Raw genomic sequence first — 19,619 nt, 5'->3', positions numbered from 1 at the left:
AAAGCTCCCTCCGTGCATCCATAAGGCTCCGCTGTGTCCGTGCTTTAAACCCGCTGTGTTCCAACCCCCCCCCGCAGCCCCTTCGCCTCTATGCAGCGTAACCCAAAGGCGGCGGCGGCACAGAGCAGCGCTGCACAACCTCCCTTATCCTTGGGATTTCCTACTCTAAGGAACCTGAGCTGGAAGAGGGGAATTGATCTGGCTGATCTTCAACCCCTTATGACTCTTTGACTGCGATTGACCAGGAAACAAGAGCCTGGAATCAACCTCAATCCACACTCGGTGGCAGCCGGCTGCACAGTGAGTGTCAATTACCGGCAAACCCAAACCGCAGCTCCAGCCGCGATGTTTCTCACACCAACCCACAGCGTGCAGATGGTTCTGAGCTCTCCTCTCCCCCCCCCCACCTCCAGCCCCATCCACCGTGGGTTATGGGGTGCTCTCACCCTCTTTACAGCTCCCTGCTGACGTGCACTCAACGTGCTTTTGGATTGGGAAGGGGGCGAGGAAAAAGGGGGTGGGGGGGAGGAGGTAGGGGGAAGGGGGGCAGAGCATCCCCTCCATCCCTCGGGCTGAACGCAGCACGGGGGCCGGCCCCGCTCCGTGCAATGCCGCGGACCGCCGCGAGATGGCGCCACTCAGCGCCGCGCTGCGCCCCCCCCATTGTCCACCACCGCCGCCGCCGCCGCCGCGTTCCGTCCGCCCGCAGCCGCCGCCGCCGCGGCGCGGCTCCGCGCTGCCCGCCGGGCCCGCTCGGATGCAGGTAGGGTTACGATGCAGCTTTGGAAGCGGAGGAGCATAACAGAGAGCGGGAGGGTTTGGGGGGCGGTGGGAGGAGGCCGGTCCCGCGATGTTTAGCAGCTCGCTCCGGGGTTTATTCGCTTCGCGGCGTTGATCCGCGCTGGTCGGTGTGCAGCGCTGCGGGGAGGTGCTTCGGGTCCTGGAGGTGTTTCGGGTCCTGGCTGCCCTGCGGGGTGTAGAGCACGAAGGACCGCCGAGGTAAGGGAGGGTGAGGGGGGGGGTGTAACGGAGATGGGGTCCCGTCCTTAAAGTGTGTAATTGGGTGGGGGGGGAGTTGTGTGTGTGGGGTGCGTTGCGGAACAATGGAGCGGTGCCCATCGGATCGCGAAGTCGCCAGGTGTGAGTGGTGGCGAGAGGCAGCGCTGGGCTCCGTGTGCTCGGCCGTGATGTCAAAGTGCAACACCCCCCCCCTACTCCAGGATGGGGATGGGGGCAGCCAGGGCTCAGCCCTTCCCACGGTGCAGCCATAGGCAGCGCGCTGTGCTGGAGGTACTTCTCACGATGCTGGGCTGGATGCTCTTTGCTCCTGGATATTGAACTTGCAAAGACGTTCATGCGTGTATTTAACAGTAAACTCCAGAGAAATGTGAGCTATTGCCCCTAAGCAAAGGAGACGTATTGACTTAACCGCAGCTATTCATGTGTATATGCCAAGCACGGATGCGATTGTTCGCAGGATCTGGGGCTGGGGTGAACTAGCAGAAAAAAAATCAATCTTTTCCTCCTAAATCGAGAAAGCAAACATCGCATGGATCGCAATGGGGTGAGGGAGATGGGATGCTCCGGTCTCAGAGCCCTCAGGCAGGTGCAGCCCCACCTCATTTCAGCAGCACCACCCGAAATACGGAGCTTGAAATAGGAAAGCTGGGGCCGAGGGAGCGAGGAGCCGCCTCTCCATCCTCGGCACGCTGCAGTTTGAGTGCACGCTGTGCGTTGCCTGGATGCACACAGCGATGTACGACCGCTGCCAGCACCCTGGGGGTGAGGCTGCAACCACCGCCCCATCCCGAGCCAGGCGTTTCCGTGTGCTTTGGTGCTGGGGAGGAGCGGGGCACGCCTGGCCGGCATTGCAAGGCTGTGTTTTAATCCCATGAGATGTAAATCCGAGCGGTGAACGGAAACCGGTTCCCATCGCAGGGCTGGATCTGGTTGACACCCCGATGGGAGAGAGCTGGGAGGTGGCACAACCCGAGTGCTGTGTGTCCTCTGGATGCTGGGGAACCCAGTGGCTGCAGGAGCTGAACATGCAGCTCGTGATCCTACAGTGATCCCTCTGCAGAGCTGGGGCAGCTGCAGCTTCCAGCACCTCCCAGTGAGATGCTGGGCTGGCAGTGTGAGAGCAGTGGGGGTCACTGAGACTGGGACTGCTGTGCTTTACACTGTGGGCTGCACAGGGTGTATATATGTATAAACATGTGTCTAACAGCCCCTGCTGGAGGGAACTGAGGAAGCTGAGATTTGCATAGGAAACGTGAACCTGCACTGCAGGCATCCCCTGGGGATGCTGAGCACAGACAGAACCCGGCCCTGGGTTTGGGTGCTGAGCATTGGAGGAGGCAAGGCTGAGTAATTCAGAAACCCCAACCCTGGGTGTGAGACAGGTACACCTGGGGATGGAGAGCAGAGGGCAGAAGTGGTGGGTGGCTGTGCAGAAACGTCCCTCCCATGTCCCTTCCCGTGTCCCCATCGCTTTTACTACCAGATGCTGGGCAAAGTTCGACGTCCCTGTGTGGGTGTGTGGCTGTCACACCTCACTGCAAGGCTGTGTGACATCCCATTGATGTCTCTGGGCATGGGCTGGATCCTGGACAGAGCTCCCTTCTTTAGCTGCTTCAGGTCAGGGGTTTTCCCATCCTGAGCCTGACCCATCATCCCCAGGCAGGATTTCCTCCCGAGGGTGGAAATGCGTAGCAAAAATGCTTGAAGAGCATTTGGCATCAGACCATTTCACATCCTGCCTCCACCAGAGAGCTTGCACTGCACCGGGCTCTGCTCTGCTATTAATAGGAGGACACGCATAGGCCTAAAGAGGAAGAAACTCCTCGTGCTGTAAGGCAACAGGTTGGGAGGCAAACGGCATTGTTTGTTTTCAGGGCGTTTGCTGGGCTTGGCGTGTGCAGGACAGTGTGCAGAGCTGCATGGGGAGCCCCATTTAGGAGCTGTGAGGGGCTGGTTCTGGACATGGGAGCATCCCAGACATCCTAGAAGCTTTGTCAGCTTGTAACACGCTGGGAACGTGGCCCTGTTCAGTGGGAGCAGCAGCAGGATGGATGGACCTGCAGCCCCAGAGGTGAAGCTCGATGCTTTATCCTCCTCACTGCTGCTCCTCCCTCTGCCGGATTATAAATGGGCAGGGATTGTCTCCCCTTGATAGGCATAACCTCCATCCCTCGGCTCCCACACCCAATGAGGTGCCCCTCCAGGGCTCACTTTGCCTCCTGGTTCTCAGCTGTTTGATGTCTTCCCAAATGCTTCAGCTGTTTCAATCTGCTTCCCATGCAGCTGCCTGCGAGGGGGAAGGGAGGGAGGGATGGAAGAGCATGGGTCCCCCCCCCCCCCCCTGCACCTCCATCTCCTTCCCCTCCTCCCACCCTGATGCTTTGTATGAGGGCTTGGATTGTCCCTGGGGTAAAAGGGGAGCATTGCAGAGAGCTCCAGAGATGTACCAAAAGCATCACACGGTGCTTGGGATGGGGGATGCAGGTATAGGAGGTGGGATGAAGGCAGATAGATGGAGGCAGCGCTTGTGTTTGTCAGATCCGGAGGGAAGGTGGGTTCGGGGTGTTTGGATGGGGAAACATCCTTCTGCTTTGCTGCTTCTATTTGCTGCTCTGATAGAGCAAAGAGCCACAGCTCCTGGCAGGAGCACGAGGGATGTGGTGTCTGCGTGTGGTTCCCCACAAGGCTGCAATCTCCCAGATTGCTGTAAAAATATGTAGAAAATCCAGTTAAACCAGCAGACACTGCTCTGGGGCTGCGGGTATCCCCAGGACAAGTGCTTTCCCCTCCATGGTTGCTCCACGTGCTGGAAGAACTCAGCACAGCAAAGCTGAAAGGTGGGAAGCAACCGAATGCTCTCCTGAGGCTGATGGTGACTAAGGCAAAGGAAAATGATCCCTATATGACGAGTAATGGTATTTTAAAGAGGGAGGGGGGGGGGAAAAAACAAACCCAACTGCTCGTTTGCATCTCTGGAATTCAGTTCTGCCTCTGGAGTCCCCTGGCTGAGTCCTCATCCGCAGCTCTCAGCCCTGTCTAGTTTCTTTCTCTAATAACTATAGGGTGGAGGAGGCGTCCAGTGGGAACGGCCCCATAGCAAACCCCAGTGTAGAGCCTGGGGCTCCTTCATGTGGGTTTGCATTGCTTGCTGCCCTAGGATGGGGATCGCTGTCTCCCCACAGTGTGGACACCTCCATAAAGCTGCTTGCAGCGAGGTGTGCAGCCAGCTCCATGCTGAGGGTTGAGTCCCTGCTGTCTTAGGGAACAAATGTGTTTGCAGCAGGCAAAGCCTGGGCTGGGCTCATTAGCAGCCATCTGGTCCATTTAAGGCCGAGTAGCTCAGGGCTCTGGGGGCAGTTTGGATGTCCTGGGCTGCCATGCTTAGTGCAGACCCCATGTCTGTCCCTCACTGAGCCTCATGAGCCCTGGATGGAGCAAGAAAACACCCAGCTGGCTCTCAGCTCTGGAGTCAACAAGTGCTGAACATCCAGCTCCAGGGACTTTGGGCTCACTCCACTTCTGTGTTTAACATCCACTTCACCATTTATTTTGCTGGGCAGGGAAGAGGAGGTAATCCTTCCTTGAAGGGCCATTCCTTGCCAGGAGGAGCAGCCATCTCTGTGTTCTCTGCTCTGCGGTCGTTGCGGTTTTGATATCGTGGTCAGGGCCGGAAAGGTGGTTTCAAGTCAGGCTTTTCCATCTCTCTGCATACAGCTGAGTTCTGCAAAGTCTCTGGGTTTGGAGGCTGTGCAGTGCTGGGGGCCCTGGGGATGTATCAGCATCCCTGCTAATGCACAGCAGATGGCTCTGAACGCCTCCCTTGGGCTGGTGGGCTTCGATGGGGATGTGGGGGGGGCTCAGATGGATCCGCTGGGTTTGCTTGGGAGGGTTGGGCTGTGTTTCTTGTTCCCTGAAGCCCCTTGGGTTGGTGGGCACAGGGGACGTAGCAATGGGAGCTTGCAGCTGTTTGGGGCTGCACGTGGGTCCCTGGGGGCTTGGGGTGGGCAGAAAGCAGCGTGTGCTGGGCAAAGCCCTCAGGGCAGGATGGGGGGGGGGGTTCTGCCTCACTGCCCATGTGTGATACCAACTAAATAAGTATCCCGTGGGAGGCAAGGCAGGAGGGGCTGCAGACACCCCTTCCTTTCTCCTTTGCTCTTCTCTCTGCTCTTCCCTTCTGTTCCCAAAGTTTTTTGCTGGTGGAGGCTGTGTTTTCCCCAACACAGCGATGCTCCCATAGCTACCAGGGAGCTTGAAGCCACGCGGTGAGCTTGTAGGGCCCCACGCAGCTGTGAAGCCCATGTGGGCAGCGGGGTTACGTGTTGAGTCAACCCCAAACGTTGGCCCCGCTGCCTTCCCCACTCAGTGTCTTATTTTGTCCTTGGGGAGATCCAGCAATAGCCCCACAGCTGTGGGGCCGAGCAGCCCTTCCCCACCTGCCTGGGGGCTGCCAAATCTTCACTTAAGCCACCACACTTCCGAGCTCCTGACACTTCCTTTCTGTGCTCATAGGGAGGAAGGGCTGTACCTCCAGCCCTCTGTGTCCATCTGTGATGGGCTCCTCTGTTCCAAACTGACCCCTGGGTGCACGCCCATGGCCTTTGGCTCTCTCTCCTCTCTCATTAGGTCCTTAACGAGCTCTCCAAGCCCTTTTCCCTTGCCTTTCCCCTTCACCCAGGTGGCCGGCGGTGCAGCATGCCTTTCTCCTGAGCCCTGAGCACGGTTAGGAAGCGATCCCGGAGCGATGTCCGCCACGCGTGGCAATGGAGAGCATTGGAAATCCCTGGAGTCGGTGGGCATCAGCCGCAAGGAGCTGGCGTTGGCCGAGGCCCTGCAGATGGAGTACGATGCTCTGTCACGTCTGCGGCAGGACAAGGAGGAGAGCCGGGCCAAGCAACGTGCTGAGCCACCCCTCATCTCTTGGGATGAGCCCGAAAACACCCATGGGTGCAGTGGGATCAAAGCGACACGTGGCCTGTCTGGTTCCGACCCTGCGCTCTGCAATAATGCATTGCCCGAGGGGCTGACGCCGGGCCTCCCCATGCCCCCACCACGGCCCAATGCTGCACCCACCGGCACAGAGGGTCCAGCCTGGCTGAAGACCCCGCTGGCCGGGGACTACCTCTACATCTTTGATGGCTCTGAAGGGGACTTCCTCGGGGAGCCCCTCAATGGCACTTCACCTCTTGACAGCAATGGGGGATCCCCCAAAAAGCTCTCCCCGCCACCTCTACCCCCCCGGCACTCCATGAGGAGCCACCCCGAAGGCAGCCGGCACCTGGGGAAGGGATCCCCACCGTCCTCCAAAGGACCCCAGCACAGGGATGTCAACATGTTCTCAGCCCATGAGCAGCCCCGTGGCAAGCTGCTCGCCCGCCGCATCTCCGAGGAGGATCCCTACGGCCTGGCTGACTACGAGGGCATCAACGATGCCATCACCTGCCTCAACCTGAAGTCCACCTATGAGTCCCAGGTGCTGCGGGAAGCTGCCCGCGGCTGGAAGGAAGGCAGGAGCATCTTTGAGAAGGAGTCGAGCGGTAAACCGGTGGCACGGAGCAAAACCATGCCCCCCCAGGTCCCCCCAAGGACCTACATCTCCCGCTTTGGCAACAGGAAGAATGTGGCACCCAACAAGAACCGCAGGATCTCTGCCGACCCGGTAAGGGGTTGTTCTCTCCCCATAGATGGCAAAAGGGTGAAGGATGGTTGTGTCTCATCTCCTCGCCTTGCTCCCAGCCCTGCTGTGCCCCCAGGAGCCTGGGGAGTGAATGCTGGGGGGCTGCAGTGGGCTCGTGCCCCCAAGCTCAGCTCCCTCTGGGTCCCTGCTCTGTGGTGGGTGAGCAATGCAGCTGGTGGGGACCATGTAAGTCACTCTCAGCTTCCTCGCTGCCAGAAACCAATTATAAAAGGGCATTAAAATGGTCTTTAGTGGCTGCTGTGTTCTCTGTCTTTCTCTGCCTCCCGTTAGCTGCTGGCTGGGTTAATTGCTCTGACAGCAGGGCCATTGTTTGCTGCAGGAGAGCTGTGGAGGCTTGGGGACCCCCATGAGTGGGGGGAGCTTGGCTCTGCCGCAGCCCCCAGTGTCCCATGGTTGGTCCCTTGGCATCCTGGTGTCCATCTGCATGGCTGGGCAGGATGAGGCTCCCAAGCTGTGCTGAAACAAGGTGGGATGATGGAGGCACGAAGCACCCAAGTGTTGCTGATGGGCACATGCTGTACCCGCAGGTCCCCCCCAGACCACGCTCCTTAGCCAATGGCTATGAGCTCTTTGAGGTGTCGGAGGAGAGGGATGAGGAGGTGGCTGCTTTCTGCCATATGCTGGATGTGTGAGTACCATGGGCTTGTATGAGCCATCCCTTGCTGCACTCCAAGCCCTTGCTTGGGGCTGCTGGGCTCTGTGAGATGTCCCCAAATGGAGGCATTTGGAGGGGGAAATATAAAGCCACCCTTCAGCCTGCCCCTTGCCTTCAGGCTACGGTCCAGCTCCAGCCCCCAGGACTATTCCCTGACCGGCTTTGTATGGAGTGCTGTCAGCCTCAGCCCTGAGCACCTGGGACATGGCATCAGCCTGAAGGTGACAGTGCTATGTGACAGCCTGCGGGAGCCCCTCACCTTCACCTGTGACTGTAAGTGGGCTGCAAAGTGGGGACAGCCCCCCAGCAATGCCAGGGGGGGAGTTGTGGGAGGCTTTGGGGGCAGTGGCAGCCTGGAGATGCTCACTGCAGCTCCCTGTCCCCATAGGCTCCTCCACTGTGGATCTGCTCATCTACCAGACTCTGTGCTACACGCACGACGAGCTGCACGCTGTCGACGTCGAGGATTTTGTGCTCAAGCTCTGTGGCTTGGAGGAATTCTTGCAAAAGTGAGTGTTGGAGAGGGACTGTGTGCTCATGGGGACGGATAGCCAGGGTCAATCCCTGCCTCCTGAGCCGCTGCGGTGCTCTTGCCAAAACCAGCATGCTGGGAGCATCCTTCCCCAGGCAGGATACAAGTCAGATGTGCCTCATGCGCCTGCAGCCTGGGGAAGGGCCTGAAGACCGAGGAGCTGCCAAAAAAGCTTTTTGGGAGAGCATTAATAACGGCCATGTCACTCCTTTATTGCTCCCCCCAGCACTGCTTTTGCTGCAGGAAAGCTGCAGTTCTGGATCTGATGGCTGGGGAAAGCTCCATCCAGAGCGAGGTGCAGCATGGAGGCAGCAGCAGCCATGCACTCATGGGCACACGCAGTGCTTCCCAGGACTGCCTGCAGCAAATCAGCTCCAGCTCTTCTTGGATAGCAGCCCCACAGCCTGGCTTTGCTGCTTCAAATCATGGGAGCTTTGCCATGAGGTCCAGGAGCTGCACTTTTAGGCCCTAAGGGGGCAGCTGGGAATTGTTCAGCAAAGAATAGCTTGCACAGCACTGGCACAGAGGGTGCAGAGCATGCATATGTTCTTTTGTGCATGAGTGTGCATACACACATGTGTATGTGTGCATGGATGCAGCAGGGTTGCTCGCACACAGCAGTTTCATTGCCCCTCAGTACCTTATAGCATTGCAGTGCTGGAAATGCTGTCGTTGTCAGCAAGATGTTCTCTGTTTTCTCTAATGAGGCTTAACTAGAAGCAGCCCTAGCTGGAAAAAAAAATGGGATTTGCACCAAACAAAAGGATGGTGCTTTGCCATCTTTTTTTTTACAGCCTGCACTTTAAAGAGGAAGGCAGGGCTTTTGAGGGTGGATGCTGCTCAGGCAGACAGGTGGGGCTGTGGGTCCATCCTGGGCTCTGCTGGAGGATTCCTGGGTGATTTAAAGCGAATCCCCTCATTTCTATTTAACTTCTCCATTTGGAAAGTGGTCGCAGCTGTGTTGTCCTCCCTGGTATCCCAGCTGGAGGCATCCTGAGCTGTACAGCCCATCCCCAGAGGGCAGCTCCTGTATCTCCCACAGCCCTCAAAGGAGCTTTGAGAAAGCCCTGGGAAATAAAGCCCTTTTGTTGTCGGCCTTTTCTTTCCACATCTTCCCCCAGCAGAGGAGGTGCTGGAAGTGCCAAGACCCTCCATGCGGAGCCAGTTGGGCACTCAAGCTCTCCAAACCAGCCCGAGCTGCTGGTGCTTTTTGCCAACTTACATTTGCAAGGTGCAGGAGAAAGGCAGGGCCGGGCTGAGCATCCCAGGGTGGGGTGCTCAGGATGCTGGCCCTATGCGATAAGGGCACATTGCTGCCTCAGCCAGGCTTCCTGCAGTGCCTCCTCCCCATCCTCCTGCAGCAGGGCAGGGCCCAGTGCTGATGGCCACACAGTGACTGGGGCTCCATGTCCCCATCCCCTGCAGCCCTACCACCCCCTCCCCCCCTTGCATCCTGCCATTGCAACTCCATCCTGCCATTGAGCCTGCAGATGTGCTGCCCGCCCTGAGGCACTGTGCCCAGTGGTGACAGCAAGGGCTGAATTGGTTCATTCTACTCCGAAGCTGGCAAAGAAAGCAAGGCTGTACAGCAAGCTCCTAATGTGGGCCTTTCCCATTCTGCAGTAGCCCATGGTGCCAGGCTTCTAGCCAGCCTCCTCCATGCCTGCTCCCAGCAGGACTAGCCACAGCTTTATGGAGGGTACAGAGGAAGGAGGAAAAACAATAGTATATTCTTAGGGATTTCCTAGCACGGCAACCCTGTGAAATGTTTTGCAGGCAAAGGAAGCACAGCCAAACCTTGACCATGCTCAGCCACAGGGTGTTAGCATAGGGTTGGAGTTGGGGGGGGATTCTCCTCCCAGGTGGAGAGGGGCTGTGCAATGAGCCTGTTGTTTGTGTCCCCACAGCAAGCACGCATTGGGGAGCCATGAGTACATCCAGCACTGCAGGAAGTTTGACATCGATATCCGCCTGCAGCTGATGAGGAGGAAGGCGGTGCGCAGCGACCTGGCCCGGACGGTGGGTTCCAGCACAGGGATCCTGCCCTGAACCCTGCACTCCTGCTGCCCTCAGGGATGCTTTGCTGGGTTAGGGGTTAGCTAATGGCCAAGTGCAAGTTCCAATGTTGGAGCTCCCAGCCAACCTGGTGAAGGGGGGGAGGGTTCCATGGTGAGAAGAGGGGCAGGAGGGATGGCACAGCACATGGCACAGCTTCTCTCCTTCTCCAGGCCAGCGATGACCAAAGCCCCTCCACCCTGAACCACTACATCCACCTACAGGAGAGGCCTATCAAGCAGACCATCAGCAGGTAGGGTGGGACATGGTGAGCACAGCCCCCATGCTGTCCACATTCTGCACAGGGCTGAGCTCTGCTCTCTGTCCCCCAGGCAGGCCCTGAGTCTCCTCTTCGACACCTTCCACAATGAGGTGGATACATTCCTGGCAGCTGAGGTGAGTGCTTTTGGGGGTGCAGCATCTTCTCCTTGTGGATCCAATCCTCTGAGCATTGCTCAGTGCTCATGCACAGATCCATCCCATCCCACCCTCAATCCCTGTGCCCAGGGGGCTGCCACACACCCAAGAGGGCAGCACAGCCACAAAAGAGTGGGTTCCCATTTTCCTCTGGATCCCAGCAGCATTGTGATGGGGCTCTAAGGGTGCTTCTCCGAAGGCTAGAAAACGAGGGGAAACTGAGGCACAGGCTGATGCACTCACTGTATATGGTGTTTAGCAAGCTGGGGAGCTGCTATGAAGACTGAGGGCAGCATTTATTCCTCTTCTTGGTATTTACCTATGCACAGGAGGGTGCAGATGTTGCTCCCTGCCCCGTGCCCTGTTGCTGCAGCCTCCCCAAAGGACCTAGGCTCCACTTTGCCTTGGCTCTGAGCCCTGCTCAGCCTCCCTCTGCCCCACAGGGAGACTTCCCACTGAAGGCAGAGCGGGTGATCCAGTCGGTCATGGCCATCTGCAATGCCCTGGCTGCCGTTGAGTCGCAGGAAATCACAACAGCCCTCAACCAGATGCCCCCTTGCCCGTCCCGCATGCAACCCAAAATCCAGAAGGTAAGAGCCGAGTAGACCAAAGGGGTGGGAGATGCAGAGAGAAAGCCCAATTACAGGCTGATCCCATTCACTCCTTTCCTTTACACCACGTGGAAAATTCCTCAATAGCTGGGAGCAGGCAGCAGCTGAAGGGCCAGGACCTTGGTGCTCACCCCGGCTGCTTACGTAAAGCTGCTGGCTTGGAGAGCCTCTCCTGGCCACAGCGACTCGCAGGGCTCATGCTGATATTGCTCTTGTGGTTTTCTTTTCTTTCTTTTTTTTTTCCTCTGCAGGATCCAAATGTTCTGGCCAAGAGGGAAAATCGAGGTATTTCAATTCTCCTCCTTCCCCTTTTGGATTGAACTTCTCGGTGCTTTTAAGCTTCAAACCCCTCCTCCTCCTCCTCAATTATTAAGGCCGAAAATGGGTTTGAAACCCTTCTTAAGAAAAGAGGCCATGCCTATTGTTCCTCCCCATCAGCTCAGCCTGCAATTCCTGCACTTCCACCTCATGCCCCAGAGCAGAGCACTGCTCAGGGTTCCCCCCCAGCATCCCAGCCCCATTTTAGGGCCCTATAAGACACAACAGGGCTGCAGGTCTGGGACAGCTCTGTATCACCCCTCTCCTTTTTCCCCTGCAGAGAGGATCGTGGAGAGCCTGACAGCTGCCATCCTGGACCTGGTGGGGCTTTACTGCAGCACCTTCAATGCTGACTTCCAGACAGCTGTGCAATGGAGCCGGGAGCACGGCGTGGTGCAGGAGGCTCGCCTGCTTTCTTGCCCACTCTCCTTCACTGTTTACGCCACGCACCGCATCCCCATCACCTGGGCTGCCAGGTAGGGCGGCCACGTGGACCTTGCTCAGCCTCAACATGCATAACCTGAGGCTCAGATCCATTTAGTTCCATCTCTAGCATGCTCAATATTCAGCATAAAAGCTAAACCACCCCAAGGCACCCCAAGGACAGGATTATGAGCCACGTTCGGCGTGCAGTGAGCAGTGCTTGCATGGTGCAGGCGGATGGCACGGGCTCTGTGCTGCTCTCCTTCTCCAACTAAAGCTGCAGCGTCACTCCTGGGCTCACAGCCTCCCTGGCGATGTGACAGATGGCCCCAATGCCCGTGCCCACTCTCAGCCTCATGCAGGGGAGACGGTGGCAGTCCAGGAGCCCACCATGGGGAGGGTGTGTGAGGCAGCAGCATCGGCTGCAGCCGCCCCGCCGGGGACCCCTCGCCTTTGTCCTGTCTTTAATGTATTCCCCCTGGTGACTGGCTCTGAACAAAGCCTGTAGCCTGGGAAATGCCGACATCCCCTGACCTCCAGCACCCCGCAGCCCTCCCCGGATTGTCGCTCGGCACCTGCCACATGGCAGGACCCCCCAACCCCCCCCGGCAGCCCCCCTTGTGATGGTATGCACGATGCCATATGGTGATGGGGCTGGGAAGGAGAGGGGCTGCTGGCTCCATATCCACCCCCCCACCCCTTGTGCAAAGCTGGGGAGGGCGAGCCACTTGTGGAGGGGCTTCATTAGAGTGTGGCCAGCCATGGGAACATATCCAAGCCTCCTCCTTGCACCCCCCCTTCCTCCCAACCCCACTGCTGTGAGGTTTCCCCTTTGGTTAAGTGAACCCCAAGCACCCTCAGAGCTGTGGCTGCTCCCCCCGCTCACATTTCTTTTGCTCCCCTTGCAGCTATGAAGATTTCTACCTCTCTTGCTCCATCACGCACGGTGGTAAGGAGCTGTGCAGCCCCCTGCACACCAGAAAGGCCCACGTCTACAAGTACCTTTTCCACCTCATCATATGGGACCAGCAGTAAGGCAGCGCCCTGGCTGTGGGGTGGGCATGGGTACCCGGTGCCGTCCCCATCCGTACTACCTCCTCCAGCAGCTCCTCTCTGTGCCTCTCCCCAGTTTTTGGGTTATGGAAGCTCTTATGTCATCCCCAGGAATAGCACCTGCCCCTGGCGCCAGTCCTCCACCTCCTGTTTGCACCCGGGAAAGGGGATCTGCTCCCAAAATAGCCCTGGGAGCAGGCAGGGAGGCTGTGCTGAGCCCTCGCCATGTCTGGCATTTGCAAAGAGGTGGGGATGGGAACGGGGTAATTTTAGAAGGCGCCTGTGCTCCTGAAGGACGTGTGTCCAGTGGTAGCCATCCCCTCTGCCCGTCCCACCCATCCCTTTGCCCACCCTGTGGGCAGGATGCCCTGAGCTCCTTGAGGACCCTCACACTGACAGGGAGAGAAGCTGGGACGAGGTCAGTGTGCAGTGTCCCCCATATCACCTACCTTGGACAAAGCAGAGGCATGGGAACAGCCGGCTCTGTCCAACGTGGGGGGGTTATGCCCATGACGTATGTGTGCACGTGGCACCCCCAGTGCCAGCAGCAAAGGCGTTTGCTGAGCTCTGTTGGCATTCCGAGGTAGGGGGCCAGGGCTGATCCGTGCCGTGGGGCTCTGACTGCTCTCTTGTAGGATCTGCTTCCCCGTCCAGGTGAACCGACTGCCGCGGGAGACGCTGCTCAGCGTCACACTCTTCGCCGTGCCCGTCCCTCCCCCGGGGAGCTCCTCTGACACCAACAAGCAGCGGCGGGTCCCTGAGGCTCTGGGCTGGGTCACCACTCCGCTCTTCAACTTCAGGCAGTGCGTAGGGTGTCCAACCACCACGGGCACCCCAGGGTGGGCTGTGAGGGTCCCCAAGGGCTTAGTGTGGGGATGCAGCATCGCCGCAGCGGTGTCACCCCAACCCCAGGGGAGCAACCCCCCAAATAGCTTCCCCTTTCTCCTCCAGGGTCCTGACCTGCGGGAGAAAACTTTTGGGCTTGTGGCCGGCGACCCAGGACAACTCCAGAGCCAGATCAAGTGCCCCCAACTTCAACCAGCCTGACAGCGTCATCCTGCAGGTGGGTGTCAGCAGTGGGGGCACCGGAGGGGGTGCCAAAGCCTCGCTCACTCACCCACCCATCCTTTGTCCCAGATTGATTTCCCCACCTCTGCCTTCGACGTGAAGTTTGTGAGCCCGCTGGCGGCCGAGGTGAGCCCCAAGTACGAATTTGGCAGCCTGGGTGAGGAGGATCAGCGCAGGCTGCGGGAGGCGATGCAGAAGAAATCGCTCTATTGGTGAGCAATGGGGGTTGATCGGCACCGTCCTTCCTTGGGGGGGGGTCTCAGCTGAGCTCTTGCCAGCATTGGCTTGCATGCACAGGGGGCATCTGGGGGCCTGATCCTGCCTCCAGCAGCTGGTCTGGGGAAGCAGCTGGGGCTGGAGGATGAGTTTGGGGTTTGGTGGAGCTGCGCTGCTCAGTGCTGCTGAGCCGGCCGGCGTCTGCTGCTGCTATAAACAGGGAGGACTGGGTGTCAGCAGCAGTGCCTGGATCCACACAGCACGACAGCAGTGGTGGATGTGTCCCCACTGACAGACACCCCTCCAGTACCCACTGACAGCACTAATTCTGCCTGCCAAACATCTTGGTGCAAGGCCAGGCAAGCTGGTGTGAGGTTCCTGCAGCAGCTCAGTCACCCTCATGATGGGTTACCCTGGGACCAGGGGAGCACCCAGCATCATGCAACATGGCACAGCCCCATCCAACAGCTCTCTTAAGGCTATAGAGGGTTTTATCCATGCATGGTGGTGTTGGAGCTGTGTGCTACGCCCAGGCTTTGCCATCCCCCCTTGCTTGCTGCTGCAGGTTGACAGATGCAGACCGCAAACGGCTGTGGGAGAAGCGCTACTACTGCCACGCAGCACCCGGCTCACTGCCCATGCTGCTGGCCAGTGCACCCAGCTGGGAGTGGGCCTGCCTGCCTGACATCTATGCCCTGCTGAGCCAGTGGACCTACATGAGCCACCAGGATGCCCTGGGGCTCCTTCATGCCACGTAAGTCTCTGTTGCATGGACACGGGGCAATGTGTGCTGCAGGTTGTGGGCTTCGGTACCCGCTTGGTGGAGCATCCAACCCCATTGGTGTCATGTCCTTGTTGGGGGGTGTGTGGCCATCTCATGGGGTTATGCTGTCTATGTGACAACTACCCTATGTAGGTTCCCAGACCAGGAGGTGAGGAGGACAGCCGTGCAGTGGATCGACTCCATCTCTGACACAGAGCTGCTGGACTACCTGCCCCAGTTGGTCCAGGTGTGTTCCGGGATGAGGGTGCTGCATGGGATACACACTGGGGTTGGGATGCAGAAGTGGATGTGTGCTGGGTTGGCGATGTGTAATGCCAGGATAGATATGCAGCATTGGGTGCATGCTTGGACCAGAACACAGCTTGGGGCATGTGCTGGTTCTGCTGCACCCCAGAACTATTTTCTCTTCCCCTAATCCAGGCCTTGAAGTATGAGTGCTACCTGGACAGCCCACTGGTGCGCTTCCTTATGAAGCGAGCAATCTGTGACCTGAAAATCACCCACTATTTCTTCTGGTGAGTCTGAGGGGACCAAGAGAGGGCTGGGGGGGGGGGTTCCAGGATGGGCCTGACCCCACAATGCTTGTGCCGTGGGCAGGCTGCTGAAGGATGGCCTGAAAGACTCCCAGTTCAGCATCCGCTACCAGTACCTGTTGGCAGCTCTGCTGTGCTGCTGTGGGAAGGGGCTGCGGGAGGAGTTTGACCGGCAGTGCCTGCTGGTCAATACATTGGCCAGGTTGGCCCAACAAGTTCGGGATGCTGCGCCATCAGCACGCCAGGTGGGTGTTGGGGTCTGTGGGGTCTTACAGGGTCCAACCAGGTCTCAGTCTCTCAATATCCCTCCCCATAGGGCATCTTGCGTGAGGGGCTGGAGGAAGTGAAGCAGTTCTTCAAGGCTAATGGGTCGTGCCGGCTGCCGCTCAGCCCCAGCTTGCTGGTGAAGGGGATTGTGCCCCGGGTGAGTGCTGGGCTTGGGGTATCATCACCTGCTTGGAGCCACCTATCCCTGATGAGCTGCCTTCTCTTTCCCCTGCGGCAGGATTGCTCCTATTTCAACTCCAACGCCGTCCCCCTGAAGCTCTCCTTCCAGAACGTTGATCCCCTTGGAGAAAATATCCGGGTCATCTTCAAGGTGAGTTCATCCTCCCCGTACTGCTCAAACCACAACACAGCATCTCTCCATTCCCAGAGGGATGCTCTTCCCTTGGCACCCTTGGTCTGATGGCTCCCTATGGGCTTGCAGTGTGGCGATGATCTGCGGCAGGACATGCTGACATTGCAGATGATCCGGATCATGAACAAAATCTGGGTGCAGGAGGGGCTGGACATGCGCATGGTCATCTTCCGTTGCTTCTCCACGGGCCGTGGACGAGGTAAGCCAGCATCAGGGCATCGGTCACCAAGTTGTGATGCTCTCAGATTGGCAATGGCATGGGAAGCCATAGGGCTTTGTAGACGGAAGCCACCATGGGTTGCTTTGAGCCACTGTTGGGTTTGATCCCTCCAGCTGGTCTGTAGGAATGTGACTTTCTAGACAGTCACCTCAGGGTTGGTGATAGAAGGGTGCTGGGCTCTTGGTGCTCCCTTTGTGTGGGAAGGACAGGTCTCACCTTGCTTTCTTGGCTGCCAGGCATGGTGGAGATGATCCCCAACGCCGAGACCCTACGTAAAATCCAGGTGGAGCACGGTGTGACGGGCTCCTTTAAGGACAGGCCGCTGGCTGACTGGCTGCAGAAACACAACCCCGAGGAGGATGAATATGAGAAGGTGAGGAGCAGCCTGGCAGGGTCCCTGCTTTGCATCTCCACCTCTCCAGGGATGATATACATCTCATGGGGGGAGCGGTGAAGATGAGCTGCCCCACATTTCCCTATCTCTCCATCCTTTCCAGGCTGTGGAGAACTTCATCTACTCCTGTGCTGGCTGCTGCGTGGCCACCTACGTGCTGGGGATCTGTGACCGGCACAATGACAACATCATGCTCAAGACCACTGGCCACATGTTTCACATTGACTTTGGCAGGTTCCTGGGCCACGCTCAGATGTTTGGCAACATCAAGAGGTGAGGAATGCCTCTCATCTCACCTTCCTTCTCACTGCAATTATCCACACGGGGTTGTGATTCCTTAACACTGGGGCTCCTCCTGATTTTATGGGTGAAGTTCCTTGTGCCTCTGTGCTCACTCTGTACCCCCAATGCAGGGACCGGGCTCCATTTGTCTTCACCTCAGACATGGCATACGTTATCAATGGTGGAGACAAGCCCTCTAGCCGCTTCCATGACTTCGTCGATCTGTGCTGCCAGGCTTACAACCTGATCCGCAAGCACACCCATCTCTTCCTCAACCTTCTGGGGCTGGTGAGAACCTGGGACCACTCAGAAGGGCCATGGGGTGGGTGGGGGATGCATCCTCATCTCACCACCTACCCTCACCCTCACTTCCCTGCCCAGATGCTGTCCTGTGGCATCCCTGAACTTTCCGACCTGGAGGACCTCAAATATGTCTACGATGCACTAAGGCCTCAGGACACTGATGCTGATGCCACCACCTACTTCACCAGGTATAGGATGCGGGTTGGTGACCCTCAGGAGAGAAGCATGGCCACCAACTGCTTCTTGGCCAAGTGCCTCCATGCTAACACATGGCCTTGTTGCAGGTTGATTGAGTCCAGCCTGGGCAGTGTGGCCACCAAGCTCAACTTCTTCATTCACAACCTGGCACAGATGAAGTTCACAGGCTCTGATGCCCGCCCAACCCTCTCCTTTGCCCCTCGCACACACACCATCAAGACATCCGGCCGGATCTGTGATGTCTTCCTCTGCCGCCATGAGAGGGTCTTCAACCCCAGCAAGGGCTATGTGAGTGGGGATGGCTGGGGACAGCCTGAAGAGATGGGCAGAGGAACAACTCTCTCTGTCCTGGAGTGTTCTTTGCCCCTGACTCCCTGACACGGCTGGGTATGGGGCATCCTTTTGCCTCCATCCCACATCACAGCCCCAACTCCCCGCAGACCTACGTGGTGAAGGTGAAGCGGGAGAGCCCAAGCGAGGTGACCTTCGTGCAACGCACCTTTGAGGAGTTCCAGGAGTTGCACAACAAACTGCGCCTGCTCTTCCCCTCCTCACTGCTGCCCAGGTACACCCAGCCCTGGCAATGGGGGCTTCCAATACCCTGCAGGGTCACTGAGTGTCTGTGTCCTTTGACAGCTTCCCCAGCAGGTTCATTATTGGCCGGTCACGAGGAGAGGCAGTGGCTGAGAGGAGGAAAGAAGAACTCAATGGCTACATCTGGCACCTCATCCATGCTGCCCCGGAGGTGGCTGAGGTACGGGGCTGGGGGACCACGGGAGGGTGGGCTGGGGGTGTTGGTGAAGATAACTTGAATAGAAACGGGGGGCAAATGTGGCATGTAAAGCACTGGTAACAACCCCCTCCTTGCTCTGCAGTGTGACCTCATCTACACCTTTTTCCACCCGCTGCCCAGGGATGAGAAGGCAGCCGGCACCAACCCAGCCCCAAAGCCAGCAGGTAGGTGGGCTGGAGTGAGCCCCATATCCCCTCCATGGCCCTTCCGTGTCCCTCCTGCTCCCCTCCTCTGTTCCTCCTCCTCTCCAGACACCACATGGGCTCGTCCCCTGGGGAAGGTTGGCGGGGAGGTGAAGCTCTCCATCTCCTACAAGAACAACAAGCTCTTCATCATGGTGATGCACATCCGGGGGCTGGTAGGTGCGCAGTGTCCTGGTGGTGATGGGACAGGATCTGACCCCATTGCCAGGCTGACAGAGTGCCCCATGCTGTGTCCTGCAGCAGCCCCTCCAGGATGGCAATGACCCTGACCCCTACGTCAAGACCTACCTGCTGCCTGACCCTCAGAAAACCACTAAGAGGAAAACCAAAGTGGCCCGGAAAACCTGCAACCCTACCTATAATGAAATGGTATGGGGATGGCAATGGGGATTAGAATGGGAATGGCAACGGGGGTGACGATATTTGGGGATGGCAATGGGGATTAGAATGGGAATGGCAACGGGGGTGATGATATTTGGGGATGGTGATGGGGATGGAGATGATGGGGGGAACAACTGGAGTCTGTGATTGAGGTTCTGCCCCGCTCTGTTCCCATAGCTGGTCTATGATGGGGTGCCTCGGGGTGACCTGCAGCAACGGGAGCTGCGGCTGAGCGTGCTGAGCGAGGAAGGCTTTTGGGAGAACATCCTCCTTGGGGAGGTCGGCATCCGCCTGCGGGACCTCGACCTGGCACAGGAGAAGATGGGGTGGTTTGCCCTTGGATCCCGTGGCCACGGCACACTCTGAGGTCCAGGAATGGGCACCGGTGCCAAAAGGTGCCCAAAGGGACCGAGAGCTGCCGTTAGACATCTTCTTTTTTTAAGTTTACCTTGTGTCAAGGGAGCAATGCTGAGGGTTGGGGTGGGTGTGGGGGAGGGGTGGAGTGTCAGGGAGCTTCAGGGGGGGGGGTTTATTTCTTCCTTTGGGATAATCTGTATTTTAATGTTTTTTAATGACAACGCGTAGCGCGCGGCCGGGCGCCGGGGCGATGGCATCACCAAGGTTGGTTTGGGGGGACATCCATTCCCTTACTTTGATGCCATCGGGGCCGTTCCCAGCGCAGGGGATTTGCTTCCAAAGGAGAGCAGCACGGTGGGAACCCATCCTGAAATGGGGGACCCCCACCAAACACCCCTTGGGGAGCACGGCCATCTTTCTTTCCCCCCCCCCCCACCCCCCCTACCTGGTCCCTTGCGCTGGGATGCA

The 19,619-nt window shown here is 58.1% G+C and overlaps 1 protein-coding gene across 3 annotated transcripts; it reads left to right on the top strand.

The window, feature by feature from the left end:
- The first annotated feature begins 134 nt into the window (after nucleotides 1-134).
- PIK3C2B (phosphatidylinositol-4-phosphate 3-kinase catalytic subunit type 2 beta) lies at nucleotides 135-19,579 on the top strand. Of its 3 annotated transcripts, none has more exons than XM_072355891.1 (33): nucleotides 135-300; nucleotides 5,696-6,676; nucleotides 7,243-7,343; nucleotides 7,489-7,643; nucleotides 7,759-7,879; nucleotides 9,810-9,921; nucleotides 10,131-10,210; nucleotides 10,290-10,353; nucleotides 10,818-10,964; nucleotides 11,237-11,270; nucleotides 11,584-11,779; nucleotides 12,635-12,757; nucleotides 13,415-13,582; nucleotides 13,731-13,842; nucleotides 13,917-14,059; nucleotides 14,629-14,817; nucleotides 14,980-15,073; nucleotides 15,268-15,362; nucleotides 15,445-15,625; nucleotides 15,697-15,804; nucleotides 15,886-15,978; nucleotides 16,090-16,219; nucleotides 16,477-16,613; nucleotides 16,738-16,907; nucleotides 17,048-17,204; nucleotides 17,298-17,407; nucleotides 17,504-17,705; nucleotides 17,858-17,982; nucleotides 18,054-18,171; nucleotides 18,293-18,374; nucleotides 18,462-18,568; nucleotides 18,654-18,782; nucleotides 18,972-19,579. In XM_072355891.1, exons 2-33 carry the CDS (start codon nucleotides 5,762-5,764, stop codon nucleotides 19,158-19,160), a joined length of 4,887 nt encoding a protein of 1,628 aa, XP_072211992.1. In that variant the 5' UTR covers nucleotides 135-300; nucleotides 5,696-5,761; the 3' UTR covers nucleotides 19,161-19,579. The 3 variants fall into 3 exon arrangements, with proteins under 3 accessions (XP_072211992.1, XP_072211990.1, XP_072211991.1); XM_072355889.1 differs by lacking the exon at nucleotides 135-300 and adding an exon at nucleotides 661-763; XM_072355890.1 differs by lacking the exon at nucleotides 135-300 and adding an exon at nucleotides 905-999.
- The last annotated feature ends 40 nt before the right edge of the window (nucleotides 19,580-19,619 follow it).

Source organism: Excalfactoria chinensis, chromosome 23 (genome assembly GCF_039878825.1).
Source record: "Excalfactoria chinensis isolate bCotChi1 chromosome 23, bCotChi1.hap2, whole genome shotgun sequence".
In the NCBI taxonomy this organism is placed as follows: Eukaryota; Metazoa; Chordata; class Aves; order Galliformes; family Phasianidae; genus Excalfactoria; species Excalfactoria chinensis.
This window is presented reverse-complemented; position numbering and strand designations above follow the sequence as displayed.